The 19227-nt window shown below is 48.2% G+C and overlaps 1 protein-coding gene across 13 annotated transcripts in view; it reads left to right on the forward strand.

Moving 5' to 3' along the window:
* SETX (senataxin) overlaps positions 1 to 19227 on the forward strand; it is a 48125-nt gene that overhangs the window by 20206 nt on the left and 8692 nt on the right. For 9 of the 13 annotated variants that reach the window (XM_084898627.1, XM_084898625.1, XM_084898631.1 and 6 more), the window contains 12 exons: positions 2 to 4150; positions 7156 to 7255; positions 9355 to 9528; positions 11348 to 11580; positions 12379 to 12546; positions 13045 to 13195; positions 14076 to 14177; positions 14383 to 14498; positions 16060 to 16131; positions 17003 to 17152; positions 17887 to 17994; positions 18091 to 18165. In XM_084898627.1, coding sequence (XP_084754753.1) covers positions 2 to 4150; positions 7156 to 7255; positions 9355 to 9528; positions 11348 to 11580; positions 12379 to 12546; positions 13045 to 13195; positions 14076 to 14177; positions 14383 to 14498; positions 16060 to 16131; positions 17003 to 17152; positions 17887 to 17994; positions 18091 to 18165 — 5598 coding nt within the window. The remainder of the gene's footprint in view (position 1; positions 4151 to 7155; positions 7256 to 9354; positions 9529 to 11347; positions 11581 to 12378; positions 12547 to 13044; positions 13196 to 14075; positions 14178 to 14382; positions 14499 to 16059; positions 16132 to 17002; positions 17153 to 17886; positions 17995 to 18090; positions 18166 to 19227) is intronic. The other 4 variants (XM_084898626.1, XM_084898623.1, XM_084898630.1 and 1 more) reach the window with 3 other exon arrangements.

The raw sequence follows: 19227 nt of genomic DNA on the forward strand, positions 1-19227 counted from the left end.
GGATTCAGGGTGGAGATCAGCCATTTGCCCAGATTATTGTCCTAACATGTATGAAGAAATGGAAACATTAACCAGTGTGCTTCAGTCAGATATTGGTCAAGACATGCGTGTTCACAACAGCACATTTCTGTGGTTCATCCCTTTTGTTCAGTCCCTCATGGATCTTAATGATCTGGGTATGGCTTACATAGTGGAGGTCATTCACCATCTGTACTCCCAAGTCAAAGATGTTCTCAACCAAAAAGCTGTGGTGTGTGACAAAGTCACTGAATTTTTTCTACTAATTTTGGTTTCGGTGGTTGAACTGCATAGAAGTAAAAAATGTTTGCATTTGCTGTGGGTTAGCTCCCAGCAGTGGGTAGATGCCCTTGTGAAATGTGCCAAGCTTCCCACTACTGCATTTGCGCGAAATTCTGAGAAGTCATCTGCCAGCAGCTCCAAAGGAGCAGTGATGATAACGTCTCTGTCACTGCATTCAGTGCCATCTAACTCTGTCCAACTCGCTTGTGTGCAGCTGATTAGAAGTCTCCTTAAAGAAGGTTATCAGCTTGGGCAGCAGGCTCTTTGTAAGCAATTCTGGGATAAGCTCAACTTATTCCTGCGAGGAAATTTATCTCTAGGTTGGCAGTTGGATAGTCGGGAAACGCAAGACTTACAAACTTGTTTAAAGCAAATTATTAGAAACATAAGACTCAAAATGCCTCAATACACTGCCTTGGCAGAGCCGGCTCCTCCATGGAAAACCTCTCGTGCCTCTAATGGTAAAGAAGAAAGTGAACAAGTAGGGAAGGCATGTGAAAAAGACATCCCCTGTCTGGAAAGTGGCAGCCCACTGTGTTCTAAAGAACCATTGAAAGCTGACGTATGTCAAGAGCAACAGAGTAGTGTAGTAAGCAAAACAAGTGACACTATAGAAGAAAAAGTTAATGAGCAAAATTGCATAAAAGATTTGAAACTAGAAGACCATCTGTCAGCTGAGTCACACTTAAAGCAGAGTAGTAAAAACCTTTCCAATGCAAGAACCCAAGACCAAGTGAAAAGACACACAAGGAAGCAGAAGTCTGTAAAAAGTAAATCCTGTGCGCCACAGAACTGTCCTTCCAGAAACGATCCAGAAGGAGGATGTGACAGAGGAGTAACTACGTCAGCACACTTGTTGACTGATTCTAACACTGATTCTCTGGATAAGGCACCCACATCAAAAGAGGATTTCTCTCTAAAGAATGATGTTGGCAAAACCTCAAAGGCAAAAACTAAAGCACAGAAAAGTGAAATTTGTGCTAAGTTAGCCCATGTAATAAAGAAGCAAAACAGGAAAAGTGCCTTGGTCAAAAATACTGTGGACTTAAAGGGAGACGTGACTGTCTCCGACCCTGAGAATTTCTGTTCATGGATAGATCCTGCAGGTCAGAATGGTGATAGCTTCATACAGAACTCTTCTTTAGACCTTAATGATAGTCTGGATCATAAAAATGAAAAAATGAAATCTCCTAACAGTTTATTGCTGAAACAGTTGAAGAAGGAAAAGTTAGATGTTCCTTCTGCCCATGAGAACGATTGTCAAATACAGGAATGTCATGTTAATAATAAAGTTTTTAATTCATTTACTTTGATGCCTAAAGCATCTTCCTGTAAAAATCCTGTGATTTTACTTGGATCAAAAGACAAGGAGATTAATAAGAGCACTGATCGTGTTTCTTCTGACCTGAGAGAACAGGCCCCTAGCAGTCCTCAGTGTGACATCCTAACAGATTCTCAGATAGACAGAGACCTCCACAAGTTATCTTTAATAGCTCAAGCCAGTGTCAGTAACTTTCCATCAGATTCAACTCAAAAAAGCTCATCCCAATTACAGAGAAAAGTAAAAGATAAAAGAAATTTCAGAGCCAATCAAAATCATGTCAGGGAAACCTGCAAGGAACAAGTTATTATTATTTCAGATGATGATGATGATGATGAACAAATTCTAGATTTTGAGAAACACACGAAACAAGATAAAATGTGCCTTGAGAAAGAATGGCCAAGGCAGGATACTTCAATAGTTAATATGAATGTGGACATGAAGCCAACAAAGGAAGAAAAGACAGAGGAGTTTGAGGACTCTGGTTCTCAGCTTTTTGAGTTTGAAAGCCAACAGAAAGTGTTTTCAGTTTGGCAAGATCAGAAACCAGACAAGGGGAATTCAGTTCAAGAGGATGAAAAAAATCCATGTTTGACTTATATAGCAGATATCACAAACGATTGGGGTTATGATACAGATTATCCTATGTCTGAAGAAGTTACCAAAAATGAAGCAGAGGGCACTGAGCATGCAAAACCACAAAGTGGTAGTTCTTTTGAGGAAGTTTGTGAAATTCAAGTAAAAAAACACAAGAGAAAATTAAAGAATACAAAGGCCGAAGATTCTTTAAGGCCTTCATCTTCTGTCAGAAACAAGGACCAATCTGATACTCTTCATGAGAGCGATCGAACTGAAAATGATACTAAAATTGCAGACATAAGGACATCTCCTGAGTCAGGTGTTGAGAGAGCCACTCGGGTTTCCCTGAAGAAGTCACCTCGAAAGCATCGAACTTACTCCAAAGTGGATCGGAGAGCCTCCGTTTCTAAAACGCCTAAGAAAACACATTCAGATACCAAAAAAGGGCAGAATAAAGGTTCACATTACATAAGTTGCAGGAGCACTCCTGCTATCATGCTACCAAAAAAATCTCGCCATTGTCCTGAACCAACCTCAGTGGCCGAGAAACTTGGTCTGAAAAAGGCTCCTCGTCGGGCATTTGAGTTGTCTCAGCGATCTTTAGACATTATAGATAAATTACGCCACCATGGCAAAACGGTTGGAGAAATTGGTACTCCAAAAAAGACTAAACTAATTTCTCCTCAGAGTCTTCCTGCGAACGATAAGAAACTGCTCGTGAGTCAAGATCTTCAGTTTCAAAGGAAGAGGAGATCCAAATCTCATCGAAACAGACAAGGACTTTATGACAGCACAGACACTACAAGAGCAGGCCCACATGCGGCCCAGAATTCGGACAGTGTTAGACCAGATACAGATAGGGCAGATGACAGTAACAAAGGAGGAACTGAGGTCATGGCAAACGGTAGTGGAAATCAGTCAATAAAATGTGTGTCTCCTGAACAAGGACCTGGGAAGGAAAAATATGTTTCTCAGGTGGCTGGTGATGCTTGTCTTTTGAGCCCTTGTAGTTCCCCCGTGTTAAATGGGAGAATACCAACCAGTGAAATTACAGTCTGCACTCTGGCGGACCCTTTAGGTGGTGGCAATCTGACTGGACATCATTTAGGGGTGCCAACTTGGAAAAGGGGACAGCTTGACTCCAACGGTGATATGGAAGGAGATGATATCTTTTTAACACAACACGATCCCGAAGATATGGACTTAGGTTCACAAATGCAGAATGGTGATGATGGACTCACTGAAGAAGTCCATCAGAAAAGCGTTCATGTAGAAGATTCTATAAACGGGCCTCCGTCAGAATCTTTGAGTAGTGCAAGATGTAAGAACAAAGATTGTGTGGAAACGGTGAAAAGCCAGGGTGAGTACTGCTCAAAACACTCTGAAGCTAAAGCAGCAGATGAAGATGTCTTTCGTAAACCTGCCCTGCCTCTTTCTATGTCTAAACCTTTGAGACCTTCCACTACGAAGATCTTTAGCTCAAGCAGTACTTCACGAATTGCTAATTTTTCCAAGTCTTTGGAAAGTGCCTCGACACTTCCAGGCCCCAAAAATAAGTCAAATGGAAGACAACCTGCTTCAAAGGTACCACAGCCTGCCTCTCTGTCGTCTCCAAAGCCAAGGGTTGAACTGAGTAGTTTATGCAATATTCTTAATAATTCTCCAACTCCAAGTAATTCCAGCAGGCAAGCTTTCAAACTCGCATTTGCTGAAAGCAGACCTTTTTCTTCTTCTCCGATCAACATGCTCTTATCATCACAGTCCATCTCTGACACCTTTGTCAAAGAGGTCTTGAAATGGAAATATGAGATGTTTATGAAGTTTGACCAATGTGGACCCCCAGCAAGTCTTTGTCAGGCCATCTCAAGACACGTGCCAATCAGATTTCAAGATTGTGGAGATTACTTTGAAGTTTTCTTCCCTTTGCTGTTACTGAATGCCTTTGAAACAGTGAGTATGGATTTTAATTGTACCATTCAGGCTTTGAAGTTGCTTCTTTTCTTGACCCTGCTAAGCAGTGGAGTGCAGTTAAAACAGCTGGCCTTGGGGTGCTGATGCTTCTAGGGTTCACTGGAAGCAGACATCTGGGCCAGGCGACCCAGCGGTAATGTTTCTTTGCCTCTGCCCTCTGGAGCTACAGGCACAATTCAGCCAGCCCTGGAAGACACATTTGTTGGTGCAAAGAGGTGATAGTCTTCCATCTGCTTTTTTTTTTTTAAAACAAACAAAAACGCTTTTATTGACTTTTAGAGAGGAATCCTAAGATATAAAAACCCTGGTCATAACGACCAAGGCTCGACCAACCGCAAGTCAGTCCTGCAGTCAACACTAAGTTGCCATGGAGGCTGTTGAGTGGGCTGCGAATTAGAGCCAGAAAGAGAGAAGCAGGGATTGATCCATTGCCTCTGTGGCAGTTTTTGATCAGCACTTATCTCTCTCTTTCTCTCCCAGTCTGGGCAGCAGCTGAGCCTCCATTTCTCTCCAGATCTCCACCAGGGCTGCTGATCAGCCCGCCTTCCTTATCAGGCCCCATTGATAGGTTCAGAGATGTTGACTGGCATAGAAACTAACCAATCAGAACCAAATCTTGGTGAAGTGTGAGGAATCAATAGCTACCTAGGAGGCAGAGCTTTTGATGCTGACTGGCATAGAAACCGACCAATCAGAACCAAATCTGAGTCAGTTATGAGGAGCCAGTGGTTGCTTAGGAGACAGAACTTTTCACACTGAATGGCATAGAAACTGACAAATCAGAATGAAATCTGGGTCAACTGTGAGGAGCCAATGGCTACCAAGAAAGCAGAGCTTTTGACACTGACTGACATAGAAACTGACCAATCAAAACCAAATTAGCTGGCAGAGGAGGGCAGTTGGGGGCAAGATCAGGCAGGCAGAGGCAGTAGGGGAGGAAATTAGGCAGACTGGAGAGCAGTTGGCGAGATCAGGCCATCAAGGGAGGGCAGTTAGGAGTGATTAGGCAAGCTGAGGGATTAGGGGCAATCAGGCAGGTAAGAAGAGGCAATTAGGGGCGATTAGGCAGGCAGGCAGATGAGTGGTTAGGAGCCAGTGGTCCCAGGGATGTCTGGCTGCTAGTTTAGGCCCAATCCCAAGGGGTCCCCATTTAGAGAGGGTGCAGGCTGGGCTGAGGGAACCCTTCCCCTCTGTGCACAAATTTTGTGCACTGGGCCACTAGTAGAGAATAATGTCCTCCTATACACCCCCTACAGGGGATTGGGCCTGCAATCCAGGCATGTGCCCTGACTGGGAATCAAACCGGTAACCTCTTGGTTCATGGGTCAATGTTCAACCACTGAGCCACACTGGCTGAGTTGGGAGTTTTTTGTGTATTTTTTTTTTTTTTTTAAGTAATGGAGGCCTTTACTTACATTCTTTTGAAGAGGTGGCAAAGGATAAATTACACTGAGCAACAAAAAAACAGTAAATCCTACATTTCTCTTAGCACATTTGTCTTTCAGTTTCTTACCACAGCAGCTGCTCTCTCCCTTCAGCTCCTCCCTCCCCTCCCCAGCTCATCCAGCTTGGTTCTCCCTCCCTCACTCCCTGATGAGGACTGCCTAATGAAAAGCCCAATTCCCAGTTAGGTTTGAACCTCAGGAAAACAACTGGTGGTGGTTTTAATTTGGGGAAACTCTCAGTCCTTATTGCTTCAAATATTCTCTGTTCCTCCCTCTTCTGTCTGATGCACTTTTGCGGTTGTCTGACAATTCTGGGATTTGCTGTTCTTTTTTCCCTTTGTATTTGAGCTTTGATCGTTTCTCCGGCGATAGCCTCGAGCCCAGACAGTCTTCCTCAGCCAAGTCTACAATGAGCCCGCCACAGGTCTTCTTGTTCTTCATTTCTGCTCCAGTGCTTTGGATGCTAGCATTTCTCTTTGATTGTTCTTACCGTGTGTATCTCTGCTTACATTCCTCACCTATTCTTACGTGGTCTCGTTTTTCCAGGAAACTCTTAGCATATTAACTGCAATTTTTAGAATTCTTTGGTTTGATAGTTCCACCACCCCTGCCATATCTGACTGGTTCTGATGCTTATTCTTCAAATTGTGTTTTTTGCCTTTGTGCGTGCCTGGCAGATTTTGTGGCAAGGAGGCCATGATAGTCTGATGACAGGAGCTGCAGGCACTAGGCCTTCGGTGATGTGGGAGTGTCGGGAGGGCCAGTGTCTGCAGTCCGTGATCTCCCCGCCTCTGGACTGAGCCTCATGCATGTTTGACCACCCCTCACCTCCGAGCGGGACACGAGGCTAGAGCGGCTGAGGTGGTTATTTCTCTCCCCGCACATGTCTGAGGTTCTCTCTCCCCCTGCGGGTTAGGCTCTGGTAGAACATTTCCCCACACAGCAGGCTTGTGAGGAAGATTGGAGTGGGATGCTCTGGTGGGTTTCAAGATGGATCCTCTTCCCCTCCGGCTGCTGGAAGCAACGGGATTTCCTAGTGTTCACGGAGCACTGGCAGTGCTCCCGGCCTAGAGCCCACCGCGTGCGGCCCCTCCCCGGGCCCCGCTAGGCCTCAGTTTTTAACGTTAGAGTTGTCCACGCCAAGCCTCCAGCAGCTTGTCGGTGAAAGTTCAGGTTTTCCTACCTTGACGGGTCTTTACCAACAGGACCTGCTCTGTGAGCGTGGCTGTCTGGGTCACCTGCCTGTCCCCAGTTCTGTGGGGCAACCTCCCTCTCTGTTGGTGGAAGAGGAGTTTGTGATGTTTCGCTTTGTTCAGTTTTTTACTTTGTTCTGATGGAGCAGCAACTTCTAAGACCCTTAGGGCTGATCAGGAAACTGGAATCCCCAATTAACTGTCCGTGTCTCTGGCACCTGGGCTTCTGGGTGTGGATTTTGCTGTGGTTTGGGGAAATTTTGCTGTTTAGCATTGGTTTTCCAGGATGTGTCTGTTTTTTTCATTTGGTTTTTGTTTGTTTTTTTGTTTTTTTGGCTTTGTATAGGTAGCACAGGAATGGATCAACTCTCCAAACAAAGGAAAATTCTATGAGTTGAAGTTAAGAAAATTTCCTGCAGAATATAAAAAATACTGGGAGTTTGTGGGTAAGTTCTTTCTTGTGTAACTTGGAGCATATCCTGTAGTAATTGGACATTTCTATTTGAGGAAGTATCACTGGTTTTTCTGGTGCATAGGTTTCTTAAGATGAATTTGTAACCTCTTACAAAGAATCTGTTTAAAGCCTTAATGAGGACAATTACTGGGACATTTATGAATAGAACATTTATGGATTTAATCATTCTGTAAATAGGATACCACAGGCAAAGTGTTCATGGAAGCTAGGCATGGGAGAGAGGGCGAGTGAAGGGGTGAGATGGGGTGAGCGGTGGGTTGTAATGTAGTGTTTATAGATTCTGAGTAAATATTCCTACTGTCTGTCTTTTCACGATCAGTGTAAAACACCCAATTGCATTTATGTATCAGCTATAAGCCACATATTCAGAACTCTAAAATGAGAGCATGGTGATGAGGGACAGAGGGTGTGCCTCAGTAACCGCTTGGGGGAAGTGCCTGTTGGGGCTCTTTTCCAGCTTACTTTATTTCTGTTGTCTTTTTCTTATGGTTCCAGGGGTTCTTCATACGATCCCATGCAAGCCCTTCTGCCGCTTTGGCTTGCATTTTGACTCTCAGTGATGTCCTAAAAATTCTTACTTTATTCTTCGTAAGAATGTATTTTTAACATAACAAATGTAGTGTGTGTGTGTGTGTGTGTGTGTGTGTGTGTGTGTGTGATGCACTGTGCCTGCTGCTGTGCCTGCTGCAGGTCACAAAGATCCTCCTCACCATCTAGAAGAGGAGGCAGCAAACGGCAGTGTGAGAGCTGTCCGCACCCTGTGTGCGGATCGGCCTGGGTTAAGCTTTCCGTGTTGAAGGCGTGGGGCCTGGCTTCAGGGATGAGGCTTTCTGAAGGACGGAGGGGATGGGAAGCTGGACTGCCCACTTCCGCTTCCCCCTCGGGTGTGGTCCTTCATGGCCCCACCCTGCAGCGGGGGCCCTGGACTGCAGCCGTTGTCTTTTTAGAAAATTGTACGTGCGTTTAGAGCTGGGGACAGTGAACAAAGGAAGGAATTAGGGAAGAAGCAGCAGCAGGAGAGCTGCTGGGGGCTCTGGTTGGCTCCCGAGAAATGTTACCGCGAAGAAGGGAGCCAAGACGGGCCTGCGGTCAGCCCCTGAGCAGTCAGAAGGGGGCCTGGGACCCGGGTTCGGGGGCTAGCTCAGGGTGAGGGCTATTCTACCTGGTTGCAAGTCTCGGGGGGCCCTTAGGACTTGGGGAGAAAAGGTAAAGATACACACGGGGAAGAAAGGCGCGGTGTACCCAGCGAGAAGGTCGGTCCAGGTGATCAGCTGCTCAGAGCTCCTAGGGAGAGGCGGGCGGCCCCTCTGGATCTCAGTGGAGGAATTCTTCATTCTTGTCTGTGCTCTGAGGACTTCAAGCAGACACTCCTATGTGCTGCATCAAAAAGCACGTTGGTTTAGTGGTTCCGTCTGCCTCCTGCCAGGACTGCCTGCTTGAGCTCAGTGTGGCGCTGTGGATGTGGCGATTGGCACTGAAAGTGGTCATCTGGTTCTTGCTCTGTTTTCCCGCCATTCACGTTACAGCTGCTCTTTGCCCTTGTTTGAAACGCTACCCATAGGCTCAGCATTCTTATGTGTACTGGGGCTGCTTCTGGGTTTTCTCTGGGGTTTTGGAAGTGGGGAACAAAACGTAAAATTTCTTAATTTAAAACTAAAATAAACGTCAAGGGAAGTAAATGTTTCAGCTACTTCTGAACGTTGTGTTGTATTTTCATCTGTCTGGGCTTTCAGCGTCTGTAAGGAACGTGATGGTCTGTAGTCAGTATTGTAGACTGCCGGTCTGAAGTGTGGGAATCGCTGGGGCCGCCTCCGCGCTGGGGCTGGCACGGCTTTGGCTCCTGCATTTGCCCTTAGGACACTGGGGCGGGTTCCTGTCCGCCCTGCTCCCTGGCATGCTGTCACCTTTGCCGGCCCCTCTCCGGAGCTCCCGGGCCCTTTGGCCTCTGCAGCTTTCTATGTGCCAGCTGGCTCACTTCCCTACCTCCATTTCTTTCTGAATAAAATTCCTCTTATAGTTTGAAAAATAAAACAATTCCATTAAGGTAAATGCTGACTTCTTGTTCTCTAGTTTTTCTTGAGGAATACGAACTGTCTAAACAGCTTCACCCGAAGGAGAATGACTTGGTGTTTCTGGTTCCTGAGAGGCCGAAAGGAGAGAAGAGGGATGTGGAGCGGAACTCCATCCCGGCTTCCTGGGACTATCAGTGTGCTTACGTCCAGAAGTTTCGCCGCTCGTCCGTCAGTAAGTACCTAACAGACACTGGAGACGTCCCAGTGTCAGTTCCCCAGTTTCCCCCAAGGCGTCCGTCCCAGCCTGCGTTTGCTCTGCAGTTGACCTTTGAACAACACGTTTGAACTGTGTGGGTCCATCTGTGCGCGGATTTATTTTAGAAACTGTAACTGTATTTTCCTTATGGTTTTCATAATACGTTATGTTTTTTCCAGCTTACTTTAAGAATACACTATAAATACATGTAACATTCAACATACGTACTAATCACCTGTGTTATAGATAAGGTTTCTGGTCAACAGTAGGCTATTAATAGTTAAATTTTTGGGAGTCAAAAGTTATACCTGGGTTTTTAACTGCGAGGAGGGAGTTGGGCACGTCTAAGCCCTGTGTTTTTCAAGGGTCAATTGTACATTCACTGGACCTCTAGGTTGGTGACTTGCCATTCAGGGTCCTCTTTTATTTTTTCTAGACTCATCTGGAAAAGATCAAGTATTTATTGCTCTAGACTTATAACTTAAAAGCTTCCTTTGCAATGTTCTCTCTTTATGGTATATGTCTTCATCTGCATTGTATTTGTTATGAAATAGACAACTTGTAAGCCACCTGTTTGTTATATCTTACATCACATTTCAACCTTGGCTTTGTGGCTCATTATGAATGCGAAGACTAAACATGTGACTAAATGTGAGGCAACGTGATGGGTTTACTGTTTACATCACCCCATCTAATGGTTGTCGGAACTTCTTTCCCTGGGTTAGTATTTAATGAGCACCTACTGTGTGCCTCATCCTCCCAAGCCCTGCAAAGCAGTAAGAATTATTTGTTCCCGCCTGTCAGGAAGTGAGGGTTCAGGCATGCCAAGTGCTGCAGCCACGTCATTCTCAGCATTACATGGAAGCCCAGACTTGCAGCCTCCTTTTGTTCGGCTGCAAAGTGCTTGTCCTTCATTGTAGGCCAGGCTGCCCTTCTGACATGGATGCTTTTTAGTCCCAGGGAGGAGAACATGAGTTTGTTATTCTTTGCCTTTCACATCACATTTTAAAAACAGCGACGAGGCTCCTTTAAGTTCAGCATCAGGCTGCGTTGTAGCTGGTGGTGCTTACTGTCGGTGTGACAAGAGCGCAGGCTCCGTGCATGATGCGTTTAGAGAGCAGTAACGGGACACAGGCGTGCTTCTGACACTTGCAAATGTTTACATTATCAAATGCATATTTCTAAAGTAGTCTCTCTCCCTGAACTCCTCATGTAGCCAACCATCAGACATCTCTGCCTTTCAAACCTCGTCTAACATCTGCTCTTCCTTTGCTAGGCAGAGCCTCTTCATCTTACACTCCCCACCTAACCCATCAGCAAATCCTATCAAGTTTTCCTTTGCAATGTCCCCGAACCCAGGCCCCAACTCCGCTCCTGCACCCAGTCCCCCCGGCCATGAACTTGCCCCGGGATGACTCAGGAGCCACCTGAGTGGCCCTTCTGCAAGTCCTTGCTTACGTATGGCTGGATCAGGAAGACCTTCCCTGGCTCGTGTCTGCTGCGGTCCCCACCTGCCCCCCTCGGCATGCCTCAGCCCTTGCTGCTCTCTTCAGAGCACTCGCTCAGCACCGCTGATGTGTGTGTGGGTTCTCTGCCTCTCTGCTAAAAAAGAAGCCTCCTGAGGAGAGGAGCATTGCCGCTCTGAGAAGGCCTGTAAGAGGCAGTTATTGAGTGAGTTATTTGTGTAGCATGTCCTAAGAACCAGACGCTATAAAACACCCAATTCTGAATAGCCTTGGAACCGGACAGTGTTACTCCCGGGAACTGAAGTGGCTTTTTCTCTGTCTTGCTCTAGTGCATAAAGGGAAATACGAGTGCTCCCTCTCCATCCAGACGCAGGACAGCTTCCCAGCCAGAATGAACGACACCGTGAAATGTGTTGTCGTCAGTTCTCTGGTAACGACACAGAGGAAGCTGAAAGCGATGTCTTTGTTGAATAGTCGAAACCAGCTGGCCAGAGCTATTCTGAATCCAAACCCCATGGACTTCTGTACGAAAGACCTGCTGACCACGTCGTCGGAGAGAATTGTGAGTGACGACTGCGATCACAGAGAGGGCCTCCTGTCAGGATGGGAGCCCCATGCCATGGGTGTCCGCTGCCTGTCCCTGTGCCAGCAGCAGACACACCTTTGTGCACAGGAGGCGGGTTAGTGCTCAGCGGTCTTTGGTGTCGCAGAGTGTGTGAGTGGGTCAGCTTGCTCCTCAGGAGGAGGTGTGGTGCTGTAAAGATTGGAAGTGTGCTTGAGGAGCAACATTAACATGTTAGGTGAGCATTGCCTTGATGGCATTAGGTGTTAAGGTTCAGGCGTAGGAGCATTGAGGGTTGCAGGTACGCATAGCTCCTTGGAAGAGCCTCATATAAATTCCAGGAAGCTAACACAGAGAAAGGCAGACGGAACATAGTGTTGTTACCCCTGCAGTGTGCTAGGGCTTTCACATGTATCATCTCAGTCCATTCTCCCCCTTCAAGGAGCCCCAGATCTCCAAAGTCGGGGCTGAGAGAGGGCCAGAGTTTTAAGAGCTCTCGCTTGTGAGAAACACGGAGGTTTAGGCTCAGATCCGCACCCACATCCATGCTCTTTCCACCGGATCACTTGTTTTCCTGTCTGAGGAGAGAGGTGACTAAAATGGGAAAACTGAAGAAAAAACAGCAGAGCCGTATAGAACAGCTGATTGTCATCGTTAGGAGAATCCCAGTGAGAATGCGCTGTGCTCATTGTGGGGCCAAAGCCTGCAGACAGTACCTCTGTCCGTGGTGGAGGCGGTTTTAGGTGGAGGGGGCCTCTGGGCCCTGCCCTGTCATTCTCACTCCTGTCTTGTGTGCAGACTGCCTTCCTAAAGGACTTCAACGAGGACCAGAAGAAAGCAATAGAAACCGCGTATGCCATGGTGAGACACTCCCCGGCGGTTGCCAAGATCTGTCTGATTCACGGGCCACCGGGAACAGGGAAATCGAGAACCATCGTTGGCCTCCTGTACCGCCTGCTGACCGAGGTAGAGACGCCGGGGTCTGTGCTGTGGCGGAGGGCGTGCCGCGCTGCCCTCGAATTAACCGATGTGTGCCTCTTCCTGTCAGTGTGCCTTTGTCACTGTGCGGGCCTTTACCGGGGCGGGGGTGGATGGGGGTGCGGGAGGGGGTAGCAGAGAGAGAGGGGTTCTCGGAAATAAGGGCAGAAAATGCTGTCTTGGGTGAAACCAATCCTAAGGGCCAGAGGGTGGTCTTCCGGTTGCATTACAGCCACACCTGCCAGGCAGCCGTCTGTGGGTCTTCCTACTGCATTTTGGCCCGATTGAATACTGAGCAGAGTAAGGCGCAGGAGGTTGGGAGGAGATTCTGTGCCAGAGGAATGCCGGTATCAGTGCGAGCTGCAGATGCTTGTAGACAAGGGAACTGCCTGTCAGGGAGCATGTGGACATGGAGGAGAGATGCGCTGGCACGGCGGGCTCACCACTGTTTTGCTTGTTTGGTGCTTGTGGCGAATGCGGAACCAGAAGAGGGGGCAGCTGGATGAGAACTCCAACGCCAAGATTAAGCAGAACCGAGTGCTTGTGTGCGCGCCTTCCAACGGAGCTGTGGATGAGCTGATGAAGAAAATCATCCTCGAGTTCAAAGAGCGGTGTAAAGACAAGAAGAACCCTCTGGGTATGGCACTGCGGGGCTGCGTGCTAGTGTTTGTGTTTAGTGTTGAGTGTGGGCAGCTGCGAATGATAAAGAGCAAGTCCTTCCTTGGTAACCTGTCCGTGGGCGGGGCCCCTCCGTCCTTAGCATTCCTGTAGCAAATTCTGTAAGCGTTTTCCCGGTGCCAGGCACTGCTGGTGCGAGGTTTCAGCAGTGAAGCCTCCGGAGTAAGGTGACCAGACGTCCTGCTTTTGGTGGGACAGTCCCAGTTTTTGGAAAGACAAATTGTTAAAAATCGGGACGTCTGGTTACCTTACTCCGGAGGACAGTCCCGGAGGAAGAGGATGGAAGTGTGGGAGTGAGAGATCCAGCTGTAAGCTCTCTGTCCAAGTGGTTCTCAACTTTCTAACACCGTGACCCTTTAATACAGCTCCTCATGCTGTGTTGACCCCCAACCATAACATTATTTTCGTTGCTACTTCCTAACTGTAACTTTGCTCCTGTTATGAATCATAATGTAAATATCTGTGTTTTCTGATGGTCTTAGGCGACCTCTGTGAAAGGGGTCTCGACCCACAGGTTGAGAACCGCTAGCAGGATCGCTTAAGACCATGGAATGTTCTAAAAAATATAATTTGAGAAACATTAGGATAATGGAATCCCAACTTTGCAATGTCATGTGTTTTACAACCTCGCCAGCTTTCATTAAGTAGAAATGGTAAGTACTTATCTTATAGGGTTGCTACGAAGACTATCTAAAATGCTGTGGAGTTCCAGGCATCCAGTTTATTAGTTCACATTAGCTCCCTCCTCTGATTGATGTATTTGCTTAGAAGTACACATGGCAATGGAGAGGGGTTGGCTGTGTCCTCATTAATCTCTGAAGTGTGATTCTTACCAACAGGAAACTGTGGAGATATCAATCTAGTACGTCTGGGTCCAGAAAGATCTATTAATAGTGAGGTCCTAAAGTTCAGCTTGGACAACCAAGTTAACCACAGAATGAGTAAGTCCTGAATGCGGTTCATACTAACGTTAACTCTGCTTCCTTTTGGACAGTGGACAGTGGCTTGGGCATTTAAGCTAACGGGGAGACCTTAGCGGTAGGGTGGCTTTGACAGCTAGTTTTTCTTCTCATTATGCATGTGTGTGTGCGCGTGAATGAGCATACAAGTATTTATCTTTTTTTCCTTTTTTTTTTTTTTTTTAAGAAAAAGACTTACCTTCTTACGTTCAGGAGATGCATAGAAGAAAGGAACATCTAGACCATCAACTAGATGAGCTTTCCCGCCAGCGTGCTTTAAGCCGATATGGAAGAGGAATCCAGGTAGCTACACAGTTCTTGCTGAATGTTTTTAATATATCATAGGTACACAAACTAGTTGGTAAGTATTTGATGCCATTTTTCATTGTGGAATAGCATAATTTGTTGATAAAAATTTAGACCAAAGTGGTATGCCTTACAAAAAAGTTAAACTTTTTTTGAAAGGACAAGATAGTAAACAGTCTAGATGCAGGTCTCTGTTTCGACTACTCAGCTCTGCTGTGGTAGCACAGAAACAGCAGGAGAGAGGCCATCCTAAACAAAGGGGTGTGGCTATGTTCCAATAAAACTTTATTTGCAAAAACAGATGGCGAGTTGAATTTGGTCCATAGGCTGTAGTTTGCTGTTGCCTGCCTTGTACTAAAATTGTACTAAATTCACTAAGTATCTTTCGATTACAAATTAAATTTAATCCAAGTTAAGTTAGACAAGCCCTGGCTGGGTAGCTGAGTTGGTTAGAGTGAGGTCCTGATATTAAGGTTGCAGGTTCAATCCCTGGTCAGGGCACATATAAGAATCCAGCTAGTAGAGTGCATAAATAAGAGGAACAACACATCGATGTTTCTCTCAAATCAGCATATAATTTTTTTTTAATATAGAAAAAAGTTAAGTTAGACAGAAACGGAATTCACTGGCACCTAGACCTGGGACATCTAGAAGGTTTAACTTTAGCAAATGACGCCATTTCTCCACCTTAATCTGTTTGTCTGTGAGTCAGCATTTCTTCTCCCAGAGCAGGCTGAGCGCCAGCATCTTGGGCTCCTCCCCAGCTGAGAAGGCCTTAGCCTGGGTGTGCAGCAGGCACATCCCTGTGCCAGGGAAAGGTGCCATGGTTGCCAGGCCTGCATTACCGCCTGTGCTGTGGCCAGAGGTGGCGGAGGTGTGATTGGCAGCCTCATTTGACCTGCCTGGAAATGAGTGAAGGAACGACAGCCCAAGGGTTGGGATGCTCTGAAGGAGCACAGGCCATGTACTGGCCCCGGCGGAATTTACACAGTCAGAGTGCCTGCTGCCAAGAGGAGCCTGGGTGCCGGTGCTGAGAGTGCCTGCAGCAGCCCATGAGAGAGGTGGATCCCTCACAGGCCCCAGAGGAAAGACAGTGCATCCTGAGGGGCCACGGAGGTCAAGGCAGAGTGCAGGCAGGGAGGCAGGGTCTGGGGCGCGCGTCTTTATTAGGGCCCGTGAGTTGGAGTGCTTTGGGGTTCCCAGGCTAAGGCCGGATTGGTCAGTTCAAACAGCTCCAACTCCCGGGGGGTGTAAGTACAGGATGGTCAAGGCAAACAGGCCCTGGGGCAGGAACATTGGAGAAATCTGTCCGGAGCTACAGGTGCTGTGACGGGGCTACTGCTTCGGCACGGGCACGTGGAAGGGCCAGAGTCAGCTGAAGGCGTGCAGGCTGCTTGGCCAGACAGATGGTGTGGAGCCCCTCCGCCTAATTCCGGAGCCGCAGTGATGCAGCGCCAGGCCCCGCTGCGGAGAGCAGCCTTGGGAAGGGGCTCCCCTTTGAAGTGCGGCAGTCCCCTGGGGAGCATTTAAATGCTTACTTCACTTTGATTTTTTCCAGAGGCACGAATTAGATGAAAAAATTGCCCAAGTTTCAAAAGAAAGGCAGGAACTTGCATCTAAAATTAAAGAGGTAAGTGCTTTACGTAGAGCATTTTCCTGTTTTTTCTTTTCTTTTTCTTCATCGTGACATAGTTGAGATAACCTCTGGGCTTTTATCAATTGCATTTAAAGTTTTTCCCATTCTGAGAACTTTCAAACAAATATAGAAGTGGAAATGGTGTAATTACATGTATATTTACATTTGTTTCTTTAGCCTAATAATGAGTTCTTATCACTCCTGAGATTTCTAAGGAAGAAGTGATTATAGACTAGCTTTCATTTTCTAGGTGTGGGTAAGTATTACAGCCTCTACTCCGCCTCCCCCCGAACTGTCACTGGCCAGATGCGTATGAATAAAGGGGAGGTGTGGTGTTTTCCTGTTAAGAAGAAAGAAAACTACGCGTGTCTGAGCCCAGCGCAGGGCCTGGCAGCTCCGTGTTGCCTGTCCAATAGCACAGGGTTCCCGTGGGGCCGGGGAGAGGGCGGATACCCACCAGCGAGGCTAGCCGTGCTTCTGAGGAGAATTCTCTTCTGAATGTATCGCCAGCCTTCTCTCTGGCTGTCACGCTGCTGTTTCCTTGCTGCTGGCTGAGAGCAGTGGGTGCTGAGCCCTGGGCCCACCGTGCCACCCCTGCCCGAGCTCACGGCCTGGGTCACGGGGTCAGCAGACACAGGCCGAGTGTGCTGGCTGTGCAGTGCGGTGTCATCGGACTGCCTGCTCCGCCACAGCCCGTGTCTTGGATCTGAAGTTTCTGCTGTTTTTCTAGACGGTGGTTCTCCCCTGACATTTGCTAAATGTTACTCTGTCACAGAGTAAAGATGGTGCTTTGTAGGAAAGTCGCCTGCCGTGGCCTAGAATTCACAGACAACTGAAGGGTAATGAACCTTTGTCGTCGTCTCAGGTTCAAGGGCGCCCACAGAAAACCCAGAGCATCATCATCCTGGAGTCCCACATCATCTGCTGCACCCTGAGCACGAGCGGCGGCTTACTGCTCGAGTCCGCCTTCCGGGGGCAAGGGGGAGTCCCCTTCAGCTGCGTCATCGTGGACGAGGTCAGTGCGCGGCCGCTGCGGCGTGGACTAGTGCTTGCCGCGGCGGAGACGAGCAGGGCTGCTGAGGTTGGACACGGTGACTGCGCACCGGAGTGCACCTGCTGTTACCTAGTCCTTCGCGGTGACACGGGCTGCCCTCCCCGGGCACTCCCAGTGGTGGGGTTGGACACTGCCTCCCAGACCCTCCCAGGGCCTGTCTGAGCTGCTCGGAACAGCCAGGCTGCCTTTGGCAGCATTTTAAATGTGACCGGACAGCTCTGAGCCCCAGTGTTTTCCTCGTTCATTCACTGAGCATTTGTTAGGTCCCTGCTGTGTGTCAGGGGTAGAGCCAGAGGACAAAGGGATGGGAATGAGACACGGAATGGGTCCGGAGGCCACAGGTCTCTAGTCCCCAGTGAGAAGGCGCATGCGGGCTGCTGAGGACCAGGAGAAGGTGGTGGTGGTGGTGGTGGGGGGGGTGTCACAGACTTGCAGCTCCGGCAGGAACAGAGGACCCAAACCTGGGCAGTCCGTGGCCTGCTGGCTCGTGGCTGGCTCCCAGGTATCTGGCACCTGAGTGGATCCTGACTTCAGCATCCACGTGTGGTCTTCATTGAGTGTTTTTGTTGTGTTGGTGTTCGGTGCAGAGGGAGAAAGTGTGGTTCTTTTTGGCTGGGTAAGGCTGTTGTGCATTAAACTGCATGTGGGTGAATGGAAAGGTGACTGAGCTGGTCTCTCCCGCGCTTTGCTCGCAGGCCGGGCAGGCTTGTGAAGTGGAGACCCTCACCCCGCTCATCCACCGCTGCAACAAGCTCATCCTCGTCGGGGACCCGAAGCAGCTGCCCCCCACCGTCATCTCCTTGGTGAGTCCCCCGTTCCCCGCTTTACAGTGGACGGGCTTTTGGTGGCGGGCGGAGGGGCAGGAGGGTCTTTGCTGGACCATCGTCTCTCATTTGCAGGGAAAGCTGTCGGAATGGCTGGAAAAAGAGAACCACCATTTGAGTCTTCAAGTATCTAACAGTTCCCCCTTCTTGGTAATTGTGCTGTGTTTGTGTGTGAAGGAGCCGCGCCAGGGGCCAGAGGCCAGAGAGCCCGCTCCATGAGCGCTGGGCTTCTCTGAGACACGCAGAGCACAACTGCTCTAAAGGCTGTGTCTGACTGACTTTAATAATGAAACCAAAACAACTTACAGCGAGGGAAAGAACCCACCTCCTGCTTTGTTTACATACGTGCACACCTGGGGAAACCTTACACAGACACAGTTAGAGTACATGTGCAGCTTTAGTTCTGTACCCTGTAGTACAAGTGCCCGTGGCCTCACCGCGGGGAGGAAGGTGACGGGAGGGCGACTGTGCTCCGTCCGGGAGACTTAGTGGGTGTCGGGTTATCGAGGGCTGGACCCTGGTTTGGAATGTAAATCACGCGTTCAAAGCGGGGCGGGTCCGTTTGGCGAAGAGCCGCAGCAGGTAATGGAAAGGCTGTGATGGCCTCAGTTTGCTGCCTGCCTGGTGATGGATGAAAAGTAAAAGTGAGGAAAACCCATTTGGGTGTTTTTTTAATTGCAAAAATAATACAGGCTTATTGAGGAAAGTTCAGAAAATAAGTACCAAGCTCATTTCCTCCACCTCTTTCCAAGGACAATACTGAACCAGGTAAGGGAGTGTTTGAACTGGCATTGGTGTGCTCACGGACGCACCTTGTTCAGCCTTCACTTATGGAAGCCGCCCTGCCCTCGTGAGCTTGCGTCCTAGCGGGGACAGACACGAAAGTCCCCGAAGGATGGCGTGTCCGGTGGCTGTCAGGTGTGTGCACGTGTGGACATGTGTAGGGCTTGGCCTTGTCTAAAGTGCAGAATCCTGTGCCGGTTGGTTGATTGCCACCCAGGAGTGTCCTTCCGGGTCAGAGTGTGCGCATGGATGTGGATTTCTGGGGCAGGCTCAGCTGTTTCCTGGAAGTAGGTGTGTCGCTTCATATAAGTGTCCCCCCCCCCCCCCCCCAAGAGAATGTTTAAAATGAGGTTTCAGCTAATTTGAATTAAACTTTTGGGGATATAAATGGAATTGTCGAATGATTACTAATATTTATTTAGTTACAAA

This window comes from Pipistrellus hanaki, assembly GCF_964339955.1.
Source record: "Pipistrellus hanaki genome assembly, chromosome: 11".
NCBI lineage: Eukaryota > Metazoa > Chordata > Mammalia > Chiroptera > Vespertilionidae > Pipistrellus > Pipistrellus hanaki.